The sequence below is a fragment of the Carcharodon carcharias genome, chromosome 7 (genome assembly GCF_017639515.1).
Source record: "Carcharodon carcharias isolate sCarCar2 chromosome 7, sCarCar2.pri, whole genome shotgun sequence".
In the NCBI taxonomy this organism is placed as follows: Eukaryota; Metazoa; Chordata; class Chondrichthyes; order Lamniformes; family Lamnidae; genus Carcharodon; species Carcharodon carcharias.
This window is the reverse complement of record NC_054473.1, coordinates 144,018,801-144,040,863: the sequence shown is the minus strand read 5'-3', so window position 1 is coordinate 144,040,863 and position 22,063 is coordinate 144,018,801. Positions and strand designations below refer to the sequence as shown.

The 22,063-nt window shown below is 40.7% G+C and overlaps 1 protein-coding gene across 4 annotated transcripts in view; it reads right to left on the bottom strand.

Annotated features, from left to right (window-relative positions):
• znf423 (zinc finger protein 423) overlaps positions 1–22,063 on the bottom strand; it is a 369,797-nt gene that overhangs the window by 25,303 nt on the left and 322,431 nt on the right. For all 4 annotated transcript variants that reach the window (XM_041191829.1, XM_041191830.1, XM_041191831.1 and 1 more), the window contains 2 exons: positions 17,990–18,121; positions 12,919–13,034 (listed from right to left, as the gene is read on the bottom strand). In XM_041191829.1, coding sequence (XP_041047763.1) covers positions 12,919–13,034; positions 17,990–18,121 — 248 coding nt within the window. The remainder of the gene's footprint in view (positions 1–12,918; positions 13,035–17,989; positions 18,122–22,063) is intronic.

Below are 22,063 nucleotides of genomic sequence, written 5' to 3'. Positions count from 1 at the left end.
ACTGCTCACTATTCCTGGTTCATCCTGGAATGCAATGATAATAACCGGCTTCTTTTCTTTATTGCAAACCATCTTATTAAACTCTTTCCCCTTCCCTCCTCCACACTCACCTCAAACTTCTTTGTCACTATGGAGACCACCCGATTTGCTGCATCTGCTTCCCTCCCTTCCATAAGCTCATCAGGCCAAACTTCCTCCAAGGGTATAAAAAACAGGTGCAGGAGTAGGCTATTTGGCTCCTCGAAATTGCTCCGCCATTCAGTATGATCAGTATGATAATCTCCTACCTCAACTCTACTTTCCTGCCTGCTCTCCATGTTCCTTGATTCCCTGAGAGATAAAAAATGTCAATCTTGAATATACTCAACAATGGGGCATCCACAACCGTCTGGGGTAGACGGTTCCAAAGATTCACAACTCTCCGAGTAAAAAAAATTCTCCTCATCTCAGTTCTAAATGATTAACCCCTTATCCTGAGTCTGTGCCCCCATATTCTAGATTCCCCAAGCAGAACAACCTCTCAACGGCTATCCCGCCTCAACCATCACCAGTATTAAGCACTCCAACACTGGTGGCCGCAGTTTCAGCTGCCAAGGCTCTACGCTCTGGAATTCCCTCCCTAAACCTCTCTGCCTCTCTTTCCTCCTTTAAGACACACCTTAAAACCTACCTTTTTGATCAAACTGTTGGTCATCAGCCCTAACTAATATCGCCTTCTGTAGTTCAGTGTCCAATTTTGTTTAATAATACTTCTGCGGAGCATCTTGCGATGTTTCACTGCATTAATTGTGATTTATAAATGTAAATACTGTTAATTCCAGTAATGAGGAGGTAGATTGCTCTTGGTCTCCTAACATTATTTTAACAAAAGTACTTTTCTGGGAATAATAGAAAAAAATTACCTCATTGCCTATTACCTTAGACACAGGCTATTTGATGCCATGCTTAGCACTATTGGCAAATCAGCGAAATGCTATAAAATCATTTTGTTTAAATGATGAGCATATTATATATACTTTTTTTGTAGGCCATTTATAATCAATAATGAAAAACTACCAAAACAAAATGTTTAACTCTTTGTTTAGCATGTTGCAATGAGATGGAGCAACGAAAAGCCAATAAGACTTTACACTCAGTATTGCCAAAGGACACCATGTGTATTTCATGCTGTATTAAAGATGTGCATGCTATTAAATCAGATATGTTATCACAGCATTTATGTTCTGACAACACTCAACAATGGGCTGACAAGAATTACAAATAATGTATTGGTTGTGGAAGTTCAGGCCTCCTCCTTCCCCTCTAGCAATGTGGAAATAATATGGCGGTAATATTTTATAAGGAAAGTGTAAACTTTGGGGAATATACTTTTTCAGACTTGGTTGTAGACATGTTCTAGCTTCAAGGCTTTAGGTACCAGAGGAAGATTAATACCAAAATATGAGAACAATGTCATTGCTTTTTAGTTTAGTCTATGAACAGTTCTGAAGAAAGAGAGTGCTTTTTAAAATTTCCCTAATTCTGCTTCATAATATCCAGCACAATAAATGTACTGCAAATTACATTGTGACAGAAAATATTGTGACTAAAGAAATTGTGACCAACTTAATGGACATTAGGAAAAGTACTCCAAAGAATTCATGCTTATTCGTTGGACTACTACTCTAGCATGAGCAGTTAAACAAAAGGGAACTTACTAAAAATATATTGCATCATGGAAAAAAACTACAAAAAGTAAAATTTTACTCAATGCAATGAATAATTACACATTAAACAACAGCACAACCAAATAGAACATAAAATAAAATGTCAATTTTAAAACATTTAATTTATCTCAAGAAATTTTACTTAAGAAACAATATGATTCATTTTATAGAATCAACAAACAAGATGTGTTAAAAAGAACAATTATCTAAATAAATGCTGGGAATATTTGACAAGTATGAGGGCTTGGTGTTCAAATATTTGTCACTAAAACATTAATGGTGTAGACTTATATATCTCTTAATTGAAGACAAGAACTATTAAATAAATTATGTATGCAGATAGAGTTCTTTCCAGTGGCCCCACAGTTATAAAGCACAGACAGTGGAACAAAAGAAATATGTATATTTTCTGTAGAACTAACCTTACTTTGCCAAATAATATTTCAGAAACATTTTGAATGAAACAATGATTTCGCTTGTACCTTTTTGTATTGGTATTTTTCTAAAAGAATCCAAAATGCTCAGAGACACTTACGTTTCTTAGATGTACCTAATTTGCTATGATGAATTGTGTGCACGCTTCAGCGATCATAACTGCAGCTGAGACCTATTATATTTAATGATCTAGACTTTTTTTTCTGAAAACACCCAGGCATGTATTGTTGTGTTAAAATGGAAAAGACACTTCTGCTGTAAGGGCTAAAGGGAAGAAAATAAACTTCAGAAAATGCCAGGCTATTGCATATAGATATCAAAGTGTGGGATTTATGCTGCATACTGTTTTGCACCTACACTCAAAAGAATCAGAGCAGAATGCTCTGAACAGGCATATAGCAGAATTTAAACACTAAGAAATATAAAGGGAATTATGAATAATGTTTTCAAGAATGCTCACCTTCGCTTTTGTTGTAACACGGATTGTTTTATATGTGAAGAGACTGTAAGTAATTTGTGAAATGCAACTTTTTATGCTCGAGCCTGGCTTATAATCCTCATAAAATCTGTGTATTGTTTGGCTTTCAAAACCCTGATTGACCAGGTTGTGAATGGGTTATGTAGGTCCTGTCACTTCATGCAGTATTCTATTTATATGTGTAAGTAATGGTATTTGTGTAAGTAATGGTATTTTGGAACACTGGCTTCAATCTGCGAAAACATTTTGAAAAATTTATTTTTTTGTGTATCTATGTGGGTGCAAGTTTCTGGGAGGTATCAGCTGATGGGATCAGGCATGCGTTGTCATGATGAACCACTTGGCTGTAGTATTCTTGGAGCAGTAGAGTATGGCCAATTACAATACCACATTACAATACAAAACTACACACAGTGGGATTTGTGCCTGTTGCATCTTCGAAAGTCAGGCCTATTTAAAGCACTGCACTGAGATGCAGGCATGACTAGCGCCCATCATTAGGAGCTTACAGTTTGGGAAGAGGAGACAGAGGAGGATGAGCCAGACATCCGGTGCTACTGCAGAGGATGAGGCCGGTAGTGCAAGGGTTCCCCGAGTGCATCTTGTTTTCCAACTCAGCTCTGAGTACTGGTCAGAGACTTGTCTTGTGGTTTCAGTCAGAGCCTAGTCCCCGGTACCATGTGTGGTTCAGCTGTACAGCAGGGAAGGAGGAAAATTGAGAAAGCAATAGTGATAGGAAATTCTATAATTAGGGGAACAGACAGGCATTTTTGCAGCTGCAGACCTGAATCCAGGATGGTATGTTGCCTTGCAGGCGCTAATTTCAAGAATGTCACTGAACAGCTGCAGAGCACTCTGAGGGGAGTGGGTGAACAATCAGAGGCCGGGGTCCATATTGATACCAATTACATAGGTAAAAAGAGGGATGAATCCTGGTAGACAGTTTTTAGGAGGTAAGAAGACTATTAAGCAGCAAACAATAATTATCTAATGGCTTGCTCCCAGTGCCACATGCTAGTGAGCATAGAAATAGGATAGAGCAGATGAATGCATGGCTGGAGAGCTGGTGCAGGAGATAGGGCTTTTGATTCCTTGGACACTGGAACAGGTTTTGGGGTGATGGTTCTATACAGGCTGGACTGGTTGCAGCAAAACACATCAAGGACCAATGTCCTCAGGGGACAGTCTGGGGAATGCTGTTGAGGTTTAATCTAACTTGGCATGAGAATGGGCACCAAGGTGTAGCATTAGAAAGGAAAAAAAAGGTGCATGAATGATTGGGAGAGACAGTTAGCACTACAGTAAGAAACAATAAGATATTAAGTGAGGCTAGACTAAGAGGAAATGCATTAAGATATAAATTTAATTCACAGCGCATGCAAGGTTTTCAGCAAAGACAGGAAAGGAAAGATAGGATGAGACGTGGCAATATTGATAAAGGAGAACCTTACAAAGCTTGAGAGAGACAATGTTCTGGAAGGGTCAAGGGCAGAATCTATTTGGTTAGAATCAGAAAACATTCAAGATGCCATTACACTATTTAGTGTATTCTATAGGCCACCAAATAGTTGGAAAGATGCAGAAAAGAAAATTTGTAAGGAAATTACAGAGAGGAGAAAAAATTATAGGGTAATGATAATTACTCTATAGAGTAATGGGGGACTTTAATTATCATAACATATAAGACTGGTAGATACTACAGACAGTAATAATGTAAAGGGCAGAGGGGGAGAAGAATTTCTGTACTGCATTTAGGAGGATTTTGTTGATCAATATGTAAGGATCTGAGAATTGTGGTGGATCAAGTGAATCAAATGTCAGTAGGGGAATATTTATAGAACAGTGATCACTGTATCAGAAATTTTAGGTTACTTGAGGAAAAGGCCAAGGAGCAATCTTGCGTAAAAGTACACAACTGAAGAAGAGCCAATTGAAGAAGGGATGAGAATAGATCTGGCCCAGGTAAACTGGTATCAAAAATTGGCAGGGCAGGTTGAGAAAGTGGTTTAAAAGGCAAATGGGATTCTGGGCATTATAAATAGAGACACAGGGTGGAATTTAATGAGGGCAGCAGGGGGCCAGCTGTCCACCACCAAACACCGACCAGATCTCTAGGAGCTCTGAGGGAATTAAGTCACTAATTGACAGTGGGAACCCTGCCGCTGTGACTCCCAACTGCACAAGGGACATTTAATTGCAGGAACTCCCCCAGTAGGGTGGAAATCCCTCCCGCGAGAGCTGTGACCCAATCAGAGGCTGACAGCTCTCCATTACCGGCAGCGCCACTGCAGTGGTGGCTGCTGGCTGTAACACACATGGGCCTTCACTAGGGGTCATCATTAGATCCCTGGAGAAAGTGAAGAAAATGACAATGGGATGAGGTTCAGGAGAGGAGGTCATTGGTGGGGGTTGGAGTGGCAGAATGGAGGAAAGGGCAAGGGGGTGGCTGTCAGGAGACACCCTGTTTATCCAATGCTGGGTTCCTCAATCAGGCACAAAGTGCCTTTGAACAAGGAACCTACCCATCCCACCCCCCTCAACCACCACCAGTAGGATGAGGCCCATAAATGGGCATTAATCGCTCACCTCAGAGCCTCAATGGACGTATATGTGGGAAGGCCACCCACAGCTTGCCCACCCTGGACTTATAGGAGGGGGAGGTAGGGAGTCAGTGGAGTCCCCACCTCACACCTTCCCACATGATGAAAATGTTTGGAAACTCATCTCCAAGGGGAGCATTAACTTTCAACCATGGGGCAGAATTTTACATTACCCATCAGTGGGATTGTTGTGGGGGAGGGGGGGGCATGAGGCCATAAAATTCTTCGGATGGTCTTCCCACTGGGCTCTCGCCTGCCCTGAGTGCTTCATAATTTTACACTGGGACAGGTCAGGCCTGAGTTGGCCCTCCCACCTTGCCCCAAATGAGACCCTAAAATGGCCAATTAATGACCACTTACAGGACATTTCCTGCCCAACCTCGCTTTTCAGGTTTGCGGGAGGTGCTCTGAGCAGGCAGGCAACGTGGTCTTATGTGGGAAAGGGCTCCTCCATCAACAGCTGCCATTCAACATCGGACATCCCCCTACTCCTCATCCACAAAAGGTACGGCCTCTGTGGGTGCTCTCTCCTCCTTTGCTCTTCCACCAACACCCTTACTCTCCTCTGCCCACCATGCCCCCCACCCCAGCTGGGGTATTGTGTCCTATTCTGAGCAGCCCACTTTAGGAAGGAGATGAAGGCTATAGAGGGGGTGCAGAAAAGAGAATGGTTCCAGGCACAAGGGACTTCAGTCATGAGGACTGATTGCAGAAGTTGGGGTTGTCCTCCTTAGAGGTCAGAAGGTTTAGAGGAGATTTGATTGAGTTGTTCAAAATCATGAAGTGTGTAGACAGACTAGATAGAAAGAAACTGTTCCTGTTGGCAGAAAGATCGAGAACCATAGGACACCCATTTAAGTCATTTGAAGAAAGAAACAACTACGACATGAGGTAAAACAGCGAGTGGTTAGGATCCGGAATGCACTGTCTGTGAATGTGGTGGAAGTAAATTCAATTGTGGCTTTCAAATGTGAATTGGATAAGCACCTAAAGAGAAACAAATTGCTGGACTACAGGGAAAGGGAGTGGGACTAGCGGAGTTTCTCTTCCAGAGAGCCAGCATCGACACAACAGGTTGAATGGCCTACTTTTGTGCTGTGACTGTTCTATGTATTTTAAGGGCAGGGAGTTTTGTCGGATGAAATTTTTCTGCTACCAAATCAGCTTGAGGGCAATGAATCAGAAGCATACCAGAGCACCAAGGTTCATTTGTGGTAGCAGATTAAGGATAGCAGAGATTAATAGCATTGTATGGCTACACAAAACATCGTTCACATGGATGCACAGGAGCAATTTGTGTTGCACGATAATGTATCAATTAATATATCAATATACCAACCAGAGGACTTGACCATAAGTGAGAGGAGTTCAAAGACCAGCTAAGTTATGCATTGTTAGCTAATGGCTTTCACATATACACTGAGACACCCAGCTTTACCTCTTCATCACCTCTCTCGACTGCCACCACTGCTTGTGTTGTCAGATGCGTGTCCAACATCCAGTCTTGAGTGATCTGAAATTTTTCCAACTAAACATTGTGAAGGCTAAAGCTGTTGCCATCAAATGAACTCCCAAACCCCCAAAACCAATTCCATTCCCCTCTTCGGCTACTGTCTCAAGCTGAACTAAACCTCAGTGTCAAGACAACCTCAACCGAGGTTCCAATTCCATCTCATCTAAATCTCAATAAATGCTTACGTCCATCTCCATAACATCACTGACCTCTACTCCTGTTCAGCCCATCTGCTGAAGAAAACCAGTCAAGCCTTTGTCACCACCAGGCTTGATTTTAACCTTGCCCACATGGCAAGAGGAAGGCTGTAGAGGCCTTAATGCCCTGTTCCTGCCGGTTGCCATTTTAAAAAGTTTTTTTTAAGTCATCTGAGGCAAGCTCTAGAAACAGCCAATGGGGAATGAATGCATGTTAAGTGGGGTCCTGTAACCCAAATAAGACTCCAATACCATTTTAACTTGAAATCACATAAGTTCCACTGGCACCACCTCACCAGGAAAACCTGGTGGGGTTATTTTCTCAGAGTCACCAAGGCAAGATTGAAAGAGGCTCTCCAGTTGCAGGCGAATGGATCATAGAATCTCTGTATCATTGTATTGTTTGGATTGCCAAGAGAGTTTTCAGCTTCAGGATTGTTTCTTTTTGATAGTAAGTGTACACAAGGCAAAAACTAAGTTCTATCTGCCAATCATAAGTGTCACTTCATTCGGATGGAGGAACAGTTCAAGGGAAAGAAGCAGCCACAGCCACAGTAGCCAGCATGAAAGCAGCTGGGCCTATTAGAAGACAGCTGGTGGGAGGTGGGCTGCTCATAGTGGGGAAGCACCAGTCAGAAAGATCACGCTCCCAACCCCCCCAACCCATTTGTGGAGTCACTTTCATGGCAGAAGTAATTAAATGCTTTTCTTCCCTTTCTTCTCTGAAGTTTTGTTCTGAGCAGCACAAGTGGTAATTGTGCTGGGAACAGGATACTTTCCAACTTGGGTACACAAAGCCAGGTTCTTAAAAATATAAAACAAAAAAACTGCAGATGTTGGAAATCCAAAACAAAAACAGAATTACCTGGAAAAACTCAGCAGGTCTGGCAGCATCGGCGAAGGATCATGAGGACTCGAAACGTCAACTCTTTTCTTCTCCGCCGATGCTGCCAGACCTGCTGAGTTTTTCCAGGTAATTCTGTTTTTGTTTTCTTAAAAATATATACTGCTTAACAAGAGTAAGTGGATCCCAACTGCCATTAGGATGATACAGGAACAAGATTCATTGATTCGTTGCAGGGTAAATTCTACTCCTAGACTATCTCTCACACATGTTTTAAAGAAAGTATCAGAAAAAGGGAGGTCAGAAACAACAAGAAATGTATAGACAATTCATATCTAATATTAAACATTATTTGGTGACGCAATTTACTTTTCAGAAATATTCACTGCCACTGAGTGAAACATCAATACTTGGGATTCTTGCTTGGAATAATATAAAATATCTGGTCCAGCAAATTGTTTGAGTGCTAATAAACAATGATTATCTGGTGTCCATTAGCTTCCTCTGTAAGCACATAAAGAGTTCATGCTTTCAGAACCAGTCTGTGAGAAAACCAGATGTCTTCAAAATAGCAAAAGTCTGATTCTTGTTTTAATTGGTCACCTAAGTATTGAATGATCCTCTACATAAGACCACCTTTTATCTCTTCTAACAAGGAAGGAAGTCTAACAATATTGAAAATTCTTCACCTCACATTCGATTTTATTTTTTAAAAATAATAATACTATCTGCATTTTTGTTTCCATGCTATCCTCTTCCAATTAGGAGAACAGGCAAGATGTAGCCATACACTTCTCCACAACCGCAATTGATGCAGTTCCTCATTGAATAACAGTGAACATATTGTATTCAGTGAACAGTGAACAAAGTTGCCTATATTCTCTCTTAATCTGTGCATATCCCAAAAGACTAAGCACTCCCTCACGGCAACAAACTTCATCTTGTAGCATAACCAAGAACTAGCACAATTTTCCTAAAGACAAGCAGACAAATCTGAATAACCATTTTTGAACTCAGGCCCTCAGAATGGAAGCTGATTTTTTTCTGTACAAGGCATTAAACCGAGAACTTGATGTCTTGTTGCTAGGTAGATGGATGTTAAGGATACTCTAGCGCCATTTGAAGAAAGCAAGTCACTCTTCTGCTCAAGGGAACATTTTTTATTTAACTAATCATCTCATGAGGTGTTATTTAGATCTCATTGAAGACTGAATTTTCCAGCCATTCACTGTGAAGGGACAGTGATCTAACCCTGTCTCCAAAGTAATTTCTTGTATGTGTGAAGTACTCTGAATAATTTCTGTTAAATGGTGAGGCACTATGTGAGCATATATCCCTGGTTCTCCACTACTCTTGTAGTCCTGAATGAACAACTCCTGTTCCTGTGGTGCTATGTTGACTGAGCTGCCCTTGTCCATACAGATTCACAACATTTCTTTTGTTTGTTACTTCAGAGGAAATAAAAGCAAACTCAACTGGAGTTTATCTGACAACTGTTAATTTACTTACTGGTTTTAACACATGTGCAAAATATCTAATTTACAACGAATATTTGTGGTAGGCAGACCACTTGCTTCATAGACATTCACTCAAGTTTGTTGCTCCCATCTCATTTATCTGACTGCAACATGGGGCAAAGTGGGCCCTCGTTGGTGTCTGCCTCTTTACATTGCTGGTTGCCTCTGTGTTTTGCAGGGGACCCACTATTGTTCTTTTGAAAGCCCGTGGTGCAGCTAGCACTCTGTTCTGAAAGGCAGGCTGTCCCTCCTAAAAGGAAGTTGTAATGCACACTATTGCTGGAATTTAAAAGATGTAAAATGAAATACCAGGATAGAGTGTCCCAAGGTGATGGATGCAGCACTTGAAGTATTAGTGGTGGAGGTGGACAGGAGGAGGCCCTCAAGGTCCACTCAAAGAAGAGATAAGGAACAGGTGACCAGAGAGATCAGTTCCCATTTTCTGAACCTGAGGACCTGGCAGCTTGTGCCACAAGAAGTCTAATGACACCACGTGGGTGGTCAACATCAATGAATGTATCTTCACATTACATCCCCTACCACCAATCACCAACCACGCATGCTACTCAATGCACCACACCATTATCACTCACACCAATCTCACCGCATACCAATCTTCCATTTCTGAGCTCCTCCTATCAGACACCCAAGATCTGCCTGCCCAGCCACAACAGTCGAAGGAGAGAGAGAAAGAAACTGTGCAGCACTCATAAGATCTTAAGAAATAGGAGCAGGAGTGGGCCATTCAGCCCAATGACTCATGAGCTCTAGTCAAATAATTATCAACTTGTTCTACTAATGGTGTTGGGCACATTTTCTCTCTCTCTCTCATACACACACCCTTTGTACTTCTCAATCAATATTCCAATGCAAATCTTTGTCAGAAAGGTTTCAGCTCTCATTTTTCTAATTAACAATTCTCCTTGCAGTGTGATGTGTTCACGCAAGTGCAGGATCCACAATAATCAGTGTGTCAGCAGGAAGCCCGTGAACACAGAAGGGGAGAAAATCCTCTCTACGCTGATTGTTGTGGAGGACCATGACTTTAACTATTGTTAGTGTCAATGCATTAATCAACCGCCACATTATACAGAAGAACTGCACTACTGCTACATCTAAAGTGCTGAAACTTTTGTTTTAAGTTCACTAAATGAGCCCTGTTATTTGCTGATTACTGTCACTCTTTTGCTAATTGAATTAGGCAATTCAAGAGCTTCAGTAGGCTGCTAGGGAAAAATTATTTGTGCACTTGAGTCATGATTGGTCTTTGCTTGTTCATTTGATTAACAGTAGACTATTAGAGCTTTTTTATGAGGGCGAAGCGAGTTTAGAGTTAGTACCATTAAAAGTGACAGTCTGAGGTACAAGTTTAATCTGTGTGATTCAAAAATTATAAAATATTATACCTAGGGATGCAGGGAGATCCAAATTGTGCCCAGCTTGCTTTAATTTGTGGTAAAGTAAGCCATCAAAATAAAAAAAGAGGACTGTATCATGTTAGGATCTTGCCAATTCATTTCACCATTTATTAAAAAATGATTAGTTTCTTTTTCTCTATATGGTTGTGAGGAGAGGTTAGTGGGTGCCCTCAGTCTAATATAAAACTGACTAACCAGCAATCAATCCCTGGTTCCTAGGATAAGCTACTGTAGAAGTTTTGCAATGGAGCAACAATTTTGGAAGGTTTACAATAAAGACAAATGAATGGGTGCTGGTTTTATCCCAGTAATCCTCTCCACTTTGATTTCCTGGTTGGAAGTAACAGTTCTCAATAGTGCTGCTTGAATTGTGCATGAAAAATCACTGGCTCTACATGAAAGAAAAAGTATTGACCTCTAGCTGAATTAAATAGACAACCATGTAATACGCACTTCAAGTAGGCATGCAATGATTTGTGCTGCTGCACATGAAAATATTAAATATCTAGTAAGTACATGGGTCATTTCTTAGTAACTAGTTAGAGCCTGCAATTCACAGAATCACAGAATTTTAATGACACAGAAGATGACCATTCTGCCCATCATGTCTGCACCAGCTCTCCAAATGAGTATTGTGTTAGAAAATCTATAAGCAGATGGAAAAATTCATTCTGGAATTAAAGTACCACACAGGAATAACCATGGTTCCACTTTGGAGTAAGGTGCTTGACTTTATAACTTTTTTTAAAATTAAGGCCATTGCCCTGCCCTGTCCCCGTACCCCTACACATTAGATGATTATTTAATTAGAAAGAAAGTCCTCTTGAATTCTTCGATTGAAATAAATATTATGTTAGTCAAGCAATTAGGATCTAAAGTTGATTGTTAAATGCTTTGAAAGGGATATTTTACTCTTCGTACAAGGTTTTCCATTTTTTGCAAATATCCTATTAATGTGCATTTTATTACTTTTTTTTACATATGTCAACAGTAGTATAATCACAAAACCAAACATTGACGAAAATTTGTAAAACATGCACACATCTGTTAGGCTTTACTGTAAACCAAAATTTTGCTCCAGTGTAAAACTTGTACAGAAACTCATCATTTCTTCATCGCTGCTAGCTCAAAATCTTAGAACTGCCTACCCAACAGCACTGTGGATGTACCTTCACTGCTTGGACTGTAGTGGTTCAAGAGAGTGACTCACCACCACCTTCTCAAGGGTAATTAGGGATGGACAATAAAAACTGACCTAGATAGCAACACCCACATTCTGAGAATGAATAAAGAAAAACATAGGAATCATGATCACAAGGTTAGTTAGTTAGTTATGCATTAGAATGAGCGCCATGTAAACAATGTCCTGATAAAGTTTCATGCAATTCTAGCTTTCCAAGGCAATACAGATCCCAGTATGATAGCATCTGAAACTTCAGGCCTTCTCCCCTTGGTGTCAGTCCATCAACTGTGTCTGTGCAGGAGCTAAGCAACATTATTTTTTAAAAGTGGAGCTTGACTGTTCTGACTAGTGCAAACAGGGCAGCTCAGCTAATCTTAGCAGAACCGAGGAGGAGCATATTGGAGCTGCTCCAGTTATCAGAGCTAATGAGGTCATAGAAAATGTCTTCATTATATTGAGTCAACCTGAATCCATATGAACAACCACAATTGGCAGAGCCTCACCAAAGTGATGGGTGTGTTGCTTTCACCCTGCCTCACCATCCATCCCAAGTCCTTTATCTTGATTTGTTTTTGTTAAGTCCTTAGGGGAACTATTGTCTAGTTATGCACAGTATGCATGTACATCTACAAGCCTTTACAAGAAACTGCTGCGATTAAGAAACAATTGAAATAGGCACACAATAAGGTAAAGGTTGCACAGAAGGTAAATGGAGAAAACAGCATCAAAATCTAGAGTTCCCACATGTTAGATAAAATGCAATGTTACTATTAATTGATTAAGGTAGCAATATAGCAAACAAGTGTTACCACAGGATTAAGCAAGTCAACAATAAATCTTATCATTCCTTTCTAGGCAAGTTAGAACACCCAAGAGACAGGCTTTCATTGGCATGGAGTACTAACAAATAATTTATATTTTTTCCTTATTAATCAAATAGAATTAAAAGTAAAATATACATGAGTCTATTTATTCTCTGCCTTGCTTAACTATTAAATAATCAGATGCACCACATTCTTGAGGATACCTGAAGTTCAGTTTGAAAGAAGAATTTCTGAGGGCATTGCGAACAGTCGTAAATCTTATCTTCTTGCCCATGTACAGCGAAGATATGCTGCTGCAGTTTGTTTGCCTGCACGAAGACTGAAAATAATTGAAAGTGATCAGAAGTGCATCTGCTGCAGAACTTGGCTGCCATTCCCAGCTGTACGTCTATTACTACCACACTGAGCCCAAATCCCCCACAGGCCTAGTGATATTTATCAATAAATCATTTTTTTGTTTCACTAAATTTAATCCACTATGTAGACGATATTAATAATTTAACATTTCAAGACAAGCATTTCACTTATTTATAACATCTTGTATACTGGGGCTCTATTTAATTTGCACACATGAAGATGCCTTTTTGGGATAGATAATTATTGGTCTATATACAGGGATGGATTGTCAGGAATAAACCTGCCATCTTCTTGTGAGACCATTGTTCCCTATTCCCTTCTAAACAGATGATTTTAAGTGCTAATATATACCAACAGGTGAGAAAACAAAAGAAGGATCAAACCAACCACAAATCAGATATTTTTAACGATTTATGTTTATCAAAGTAAGGGATGCTGGTTCAAGGAAATTAGAAACAAATGTTATCTGTTTGTACCCTATCAAGCACTCCTAAGTCCATGCATACAAACATTAATGGTAAATGACCAGGTACAGGTTTTGCACACATCATAACACTGCAACTTCATGATGTACTTGCTTTTGTTAAACTGAAGCTGAAAGGTTACTCCATGGTCAGACAGTCAATTTGGTCTCAGTGGGGCTGCATAGTTGAAGTAGTGAGAAGTCCAATAGCTGTATATTAAAATTTATACCCTGAATTTACACTAGTATGGGTGTAAACTTAAAAGGAAAATTAATTAGTATATTAGGCAGTCACATCTTCCACCGAGTAATATGATAATGCTCTACTTTTCCAAAGTTTCAAAATTATTCTGAAAAGGAACTACAAATACCATGGGATATTGTGCAATCGATAGAGAAGTCCCATATTGTTAACTTAAAGCAAGTTACCCATATTTTTCTTGCAACGTCAAGTAATGTGGCTAGGTGTAACAGCAGAGGTAACATTGAACTTGGTTACGGAATTGTATTTTATACAGATCTGTAACAATAAAGATGATGATCAAAGTTTTGCCAAAGCCTGACTTAGCTTATTAAGATGGGCAATAACGTCATGAGATGGGACAATTTATATTAGAAATCTTCAGTGGCAAACTAGAAACTTGAGTGGATCCAGGTGTAGATATGCTGAATACAAAAGCATACCACTTTGGTTAAAATCTGTGTTGTAGTGTTTTCATTTGAAGGTATGGAAACCACTGTCTGAAGTGACAGCAGACACTAAATTAGCTCATAATCCTTTACATTTGGTTGGAACACCAACACTTTTTGTCCACTAAGACAGAAAAAGGAATACAATTAAGCACTGCAGAAATCTAAAACCACAAAGGTGGCTCAGCATTGCTCAAGATAGCCAACTTCACTCATGGACTAGCACTAGTTCCACTGTGACCTTAAAATAACTAATATGAAATCAGGAAGACTAACAATCCCAAGTAGAAATTATTATCTGTTTTGAAAGAAGGGAGTAAATCTGCATTCCACAAAAATAATGAAGAAGTTAATAGTTCCAGAGAGAGAGTTAAACATTTTAATTTTTCCTAAAGTCAGAATCAGATTAATGTTATTGTGTGAGAGATTATATCACACTTTGGGGACAAAAATGCCTATTGCCGATGCTTGTAACATTAAATAAAAACAAAACACCAGGCCAAGATGTGTTACACAGAGCATCATATGTGAGTTTTACTTTTTTTCTTGAGGTTGAGGAAGGGACTTTATATTGGTATACAGTAACAGCACTAAGTTGTGCAAGACCTGAGTTTAAAAAGAAACAAGTTATGGATTATGTATTCTATACAACTGCAGGTATAGTGCATATTGATTGCATGGATTGTCTCAAGCCTCATTCTGAGTACACATGCAATGAATCAGGGCCTCAAGCATAATTTATAGCCTGGAATCGTAGGAATTTATGAGTGCCTTAATATGCAGGCTGAATCAAACAGGCAGTATGAAATACTGCAATGACTACAAATATTCCTGCCACGTACTAATTAGTCAGTGGGATGAAATTTGATAGCATCTGGAATAAACTCTTGCTGAAGTTGCTCACCATTGTACTTTTAAAACTCTAAACTGCCTAGTCTTTGGCCCTTCATTCATCATGACACTTTTGTAGAAGTCTATTGATTCAACCACTCCCTCATCTGCACCTCTAATGTTCTTATCCTCTTCTCTCTCTCTTCGTGTGCCCTGCCCTGAAAGGGTGTTGGTGACCATTGACTTCTGTGTTGTTCTATGGTTTTGCCTGTCAAGGTACTGCAGCGGATTGTCATTGCCTTCCATAGATGGCTGACCAGGAAACTCTCTTGCCCTTACCGCCTGCCACTGGCACGTTGCCAGAATTTACAGGTTGACAATCAACCTGTTTGGCCGTGTTATGAATGCACCTTCCGTGGCCATCAAGTCCTGGGGTGAATGCCAAACCCAGAGCTTCTGGCTCAGAGGTAGTGATGCTACCCACTGTGCTGCAAGGCCTCCAATCATCCCTAGTAAAATCCTTACTCTCTCCCCTTCTGGTGAGGTCTCATATTCACTTCCTCAAGTCCAAAGGATGCAAACTTGTGTCTACCTGGTCCATAATTGGTTTAACTATCCATCATCTCATTTGATTGAACCCATCAAATCGCTTAGCCTCACTCTCTTCAGCAAAAACAACTCAATACTCCAGAATCAAACTAGAGAGTAAAAATAAACTCCTGATTTGTTTCTCCACCATCTGTTTCCTTCCAGCTTCAGCTATGATAACAAGCATAAAGAGCTGATGGACTTCTTGGTCACAAAGATCAATACCATCCATGCAGCTGTCTCTGCTGTTTTTCTGCTTCTGCACCAAGTCACACTTTCCCTCAGGTCTCCCATATCCTAGCCTTGAGCAAAGTAAACTGGAGGAACAGAACCTCCTCTTTCAGTTAGGCATTTTACAGCCTTCTGGACTTGAGTTAAACAATTTCATATCATAACCTCATATCATAGCCCCATTTTTATTTCTTTTTGTAATTTTTTTTGTTTTTGGACAGCGTCTGTTGGTGATGATTCTGCTTCCCCACCTACACCTCCTCCAGGCCCATATTTTGTTTCTTTACTTGTGATATTACCATTTCATTTTGCCTTGCGCCATTAACCCTTTTGTCATTTAATCCTTCTGGTCTTCCATCCAATCACAGATCTTCTCTTTTGTTCTTTTCCTCTTCTCCCCACCCACTACCCCACCCTTTCACTAACTCAGCACTTGCTTTAACCCTGTCATATCTTTTAACTTTTTCCCATTCTGCTGAAAGGTTATTGATCTGAAACATTATCTGTTTCTACCTCCAATGATGCTGCTGTACCTGCTATTTCCATCATTTTCTGTATGTATTCCAGATTTCCAGTATCTACAGTATTTTGCTTTGGTTTCCTTGAATTTATTATTGCTTCCTAAATCCTTCCTAATATTGCCTGTGACTCCAGATTTGAATTTCTCTAATCAGGTTTCTGCCCATGCCACAGCAGTGGCAATCACTCTGATCCAAGTCAGAATTAACAATCCTCTGTAACATCAAACTGTGGTAAATTTTCTCTCTTCATCCTCTCTGCAGCCTTTGACGTTATTGATCATATTACCTTCCTCCAATTTCTTTGCTCCATTTTCCAATAGTGAGACCAAAACTGCTGTCATCTTCCCCTGCCACAAACTCTGTACACTTGCCACCAATTCCATCCTGCTCCCCAGCAAGTATCGCAATATGAACCAGACTGTTTACAGTCTATACATCCTATCCAAACCCAAAGTGAGTAATCCCATGCACTCACCATAAAAGTTCTGTTTCCATCACTGTAACAATGCCTACCTCCAGCCTCAGCCCACCACTGCTGAAACCCTCATTCATACATTTATCACTTTAAAGACTTCCAATGCTCTTCTCGCCATCCTCCTGACTCTGTAACCCCCAGCTCATTCAAAGCTCTGTGAAGCATATCCTGTCCTGCACATCCATCAATCATCTCTGTGCTCTGTGACCTGTCACCTTCCTGGTCACCCAATGCTCCAATTTAAAATTCTCATTTGTATTTAAATGCCTACACGGCTTCATCCCTCCCTATCTCTATAACACCTTCCATCCTTACAACCAACCCTCCCTAGCCTCTTTGCTGCTCCAAATTGGGCTTCTTACACATCTAACAGCATGCCACCATTCACGAAGGTGTCTTTTGTCACCTTGGCTGCACGCTCCTGGATTACTTCCCTTAATCTCTCTATCTCTCTACCTTTATGTCCTCCTTTAGGAACCTCCTTGAAATTTATCTCAGCTTCAATATCATTTGATTGAATTGGTGAGTATCTTCTTCCTGAGGTGCGGTGCCCACAACTGCAAACAGTACTCCAGATGGGATCTGACCAAGGCTCTGTGCAGCTGAAGCATAACTTCCTCCATTTGTAATCTAGCCCCCTTGAGATAAAAACCAACATTTCATGAGCCTTTTTGATTGCTTTTTTGTAAGTGTGCACTAGCTTAAATGATTTGTGTACTTAAACTCCCAAAGTCGCACCTCGCTGACAACTTCAAATCCTAAAGAAGCTCCATGTGCAAGAACAGAATGTACTCAATGTGCCTTTAGATAAAATACATTGATATGCGTCAATCTATATTACCAAAAATCGAACTGGAAGCAATGACTGTATATTTATTTATATTAATCTGCAGCAGCACGATCAGTGATATCAGTGCCATGAAGGATCACCAATGTTATAGCTAAAAGTCAAGTGTTATCCTCAAGCAGGGCAATTTTCTCTCATTTATTTTGCGACAGTTACTCTTAACTTAAAATGTTTTCAAATTTAAACTCAAGGTATTGAATGTTCACATTTAAAGCTAATAGGTTCCTACCCAATAGTGGGAGAGATTAAAATAAATTCTATTGCATCTTACCTGTAAAACAAACTGGGCATTTAAAAGTGCCTCCCATTCCTTCAAAGCTGTGTTCAATCAGGTGACACAGTAGCTTTGCTGGCGAGTCAAACATCTGATTACACAGTTTGCATTCATGATTGATGCCTTCCTCTGTAAAGTTCAAATAATACAACTGTTAGTTAAAGAAAAATACAGGGTGGGGGTACGCAATGATGCTGTTTGAAATGTGCATTTGAAAGCTAAAAATCTAAACCAAGTACTCAATATGATCATGGCAGATGACAATAAAAAAATATAGACATTGTTCTAAACTATTTCAGCTCCTATCTACTACTGCAAACTATTAAATTTCTATATTTTGCTCCAAGGATGCAGTTATGTTCTCAATTATCAGCATACGTATTTGACAATATTTAAAATACACCTGCAAGAGCTCTGAAGATTTAAACAGCAATAAAACATTGAAAATACAAATCAACATTTGTCTGACCTCAAAACCATGACAGTTGTACTTTTTTTTTACAAAATTCCTGGATTTGGGATACTTCTGGCAGCTGAAGATGAGCATTTGGAGCTGACAGATTTATTACATCCTATCAGATTTGATGACAGCAGATTAGGACCCTGCTGATTCTTGGTAACAGCCTGTCACCAAATCAGGATTAGTTGCACTGACCACAGATGTTTTTGATTGGATAAACCTAACACCTTCCCTACTGTGCTTTTAAAAGCAGTGAGGCTAAAGCTAAGTGTACCAGTTTTACAGCACCTAAGTGTTAATATTTGCTTTCTTCAATAGTTAAACAATACTATAGGTTGCAGTAAATTATTACGTTATCATTCAATTAGGGGTGAGTTGGGCTGGTTACATTTCTGATCCAATTAGGCACCCCTAGGCCAGCATTACAATAGACTAGTTAGGGAATAATGATTCAATAGTAGAAAGGTTAAGAGGAAATACAGATTAAAAAAAACTTTTTTCCCCAAGTCTACCTCTTTCCTTTTTCTCTAAATGGTAACAGCACATGGGGTGGAAATTTTACTGGCTCAATGGCCGCAGGTTAGGAGGCTGGGGTGCCATTAAATGCCAGGGCTCCCTGGTGCATTCCCTCCATCTGAGGAGTTTTTCAGCGGTGGGAATGGTGGTGACTCAGTACCCTGCTGACCAAAGGTGGGTGGCAAATTTAGACAAGTAAAGCACTAAGTAAGGGCCAGTTCCCTGATATTTTGCCTGTGACGGAGCTGCTTCCCTGCCATCTGCTGAGAGGATGCAGGTTTCCTGGGTGGGGGGGGCAGGGGAATGTGCATGGAGCTGATAGTTCATGGCTCGAGGAGGGACTCTCTGCACCAAAGGCCGCCCCTGTGGCCCTGACACCGCCACTAGGAGAGGTTTTCTCTCCAGTTGGCAGGTACAGCCTTCTTGGCCTCAGCAAAAAGAAAACATTCTGCCACCCCTCCAAGGGTGCCTCAAAATGGAGGGTCCTCGCAATTCTTTTGCAGCCTCAGCAGCAGCCATCTCTGTCTGGAGCACTGCTAAGCTAGAGCTGTCAGCCCTCCTATTGGTCCAGCAGGGTGAAAGGCCTACCTGCCTTCCCTAATTGGCTGCCTCTCCAGCCTGTCAGCTTTCGATTGATTCCTCCTGGAAATATCATGGGGGAGGTCCTACCTCCTGCATGAGCATGGCAGCCACCTGAAAAAGTCCCCAACGTCAGGACTTCCCTCCACTTCTGAGGATATCCTGCCCACAGTGTGCAACGGCAGCCCTCCTGTGCTCTGCCTAAATTCCTGGTGTGTAGGTATACGTGTATAGGGATGGAGAGTCTGTCATTTGTTTGTGACTGGGAGGGAGGGGGTTGTGAGGGGAAGGTTATGTTTGTTGGGGGTGTGAAGGATGTGTGTGTGTGTGTGTGTATGTGTGGGGGGTGTGTATGGGTGTACATGCATGCATGTGCGTGTGTGTGAGATGTGTGAGAGTTGTCTGGGGGTTGTGGAGTATGTGTGTGTTGTGTTTTTCTTGTATATGTGGGATGCGCAAGGGTGGGGGTGAGTCATAGTGTGTGTGTAGTCTGTGGGCTGTGGGAGTATACATGTGTGTGTGTGTCTGTCTGTCTGTGTGTGTGTATAAATATGGGGTATGCCTTTGTGGGGGGGTATATGAGTGTGAATGTGTGAGAGTGTGGGTGTGTATGTAGGTTGGGTGTGTTTTTGGTAGTTTTTGGTGTGGGGTTGTGTTTTTGTTGAAGTTTTAGTGATTGTGTGTGTGTGTGTATGTGGTGGGGGGTGTGTATGGGTGTACATGCATGCATGTGTGTGTGTGTGTGTGAGATGTGTGAGAATTGTCTGGGGGTTGTGGAGTATGTGTGTGTTGTGTTTTTCTTGTATATGTGGGATGTGCAAGGGTGGGAGTGAGTCATGGTGTGTGTGTAGTCTATGGGGTGTGGGAGTATACGTGTGTGTGTGTGTGTGTCTGTCTGTCTATGTGTGTGTATAAATATGGGGTATGTCTTTGTGTGGGGGTATATGAGTGTGAAGGTGTGAGAGTGTGGGTGTGTATGTAGGTTGGGTGTGTTTTTGGTAGTGTTTCGTGTGGGGTTGTGTTTTTGTTGAAGTTTTAGTGATTGTGTGTGCATGTGTCTGTTAGTGAGGCGGATGGGTATGTGTGTGGGTGTGGTTTGAGGGGTGTCTGTGAGGGTAGATGGTTCAGGTTTGGAAGGGCAGGAAGGAAAATTTCACCATTAAAGGTAATGTCATTCCAGGAATTTGTGGTAGAACTCAGTTCCTCCAGGATTTCACATTTGAGAAAACTGCCCTTTAAATTTTGGTGACGGTGGGGAAAACATGGGTGAATTTTCTACACACCCTCCTCTACCAATAGGGCCAGGCATTACTGCCCATTCAGCCTCAGGTCAGCATAGCAAATGATGGCTCAAGGCAAGCTCTGCTAAACATCCTAGCAGGTGTGATGTGTCTACTCTGACCATGTAATACATGATAGGGTCTACATCTTTAGGATTGGGCAGCTGTGGGTTCTACTTTACCACACTTGTGCTGGAAGAGCAGGATCCAAGGGACCTTAGGGCCAGAACTAGCTGAAGTGGTGATTTAGGGTAGGAGATCTCAGCCATTCTCCTTCTGAGACCTCCCTACAGTGTTATTTAAAAATTGCAGACTCCCAAAAACATCAGTAATTTTTCTGTACAAAAATCAGTAATACAAATAAACACATTTATTATTAACTGAAACTTTTTGCTGGTGCTGAGCAACAATTGCAAATCTCATGCCAATATTTAAACCTGGAGTCACATGGTTTCTTCCCCAATTAAAACACACTCTTTAAAAAATCTTTAATTGTGCAAATACTATAATCTTGCTATAACTTTTACTGATCAGATACATTAAATTCTCTGAATAGTCATACTCACGCAAAAAGTTAACTTTTTCTCTCCACAGATGCTGTTAGACTTGCTGAGTTTTTCCAGCGTTCTCTGTTTTTGTATCAGATTTCTAACATCTACAGTATTTTGCTTTTACATTAAATTCTTTCTTGTGTCCCCAATTGAGCTCCCCCTCACATTTGTCACCATGAGGGAGAGATGGATCTAGGGAGCTGGTAAGATGACTGACACCCTCAAAACTGTACCTTCACCTTCCTCTGCTGTCACTGATTGTTGTGTGACAGTCTCCATCTGGTTGAATCTAAACATCTTTAACAGTATTGAACACTTTTTCATGTGGTTAAAACGCTTCACCGGAGTGAATTACCTTTAGAATGCAGTGACCCTGCCTAGGTGGGCAAATTCACTCAGACCAATGTAGGTATTTCTTCTGGATTGTTAGCAGTTAATTTTTGAGTACTAGTTATATTTTTTTCTACACTTTCTCTGGTTATTTTTGGCAGATCCCTTGAAACCATCTTGCAACTTCCTGGGGGGCATGGAACCCCAACTGAGAGTCCCTAATTGAGAGTGTAATAAGAAAAAATTTTTTTTTTGTAAGAACGGAGATAACACAGTCCTTCCCCATAGCCAAAGCCACTGGTAGTGCAAAAGCAGTGAAGGGAAGTACATCAAAAAATTGGTGATTCCGTGAAAC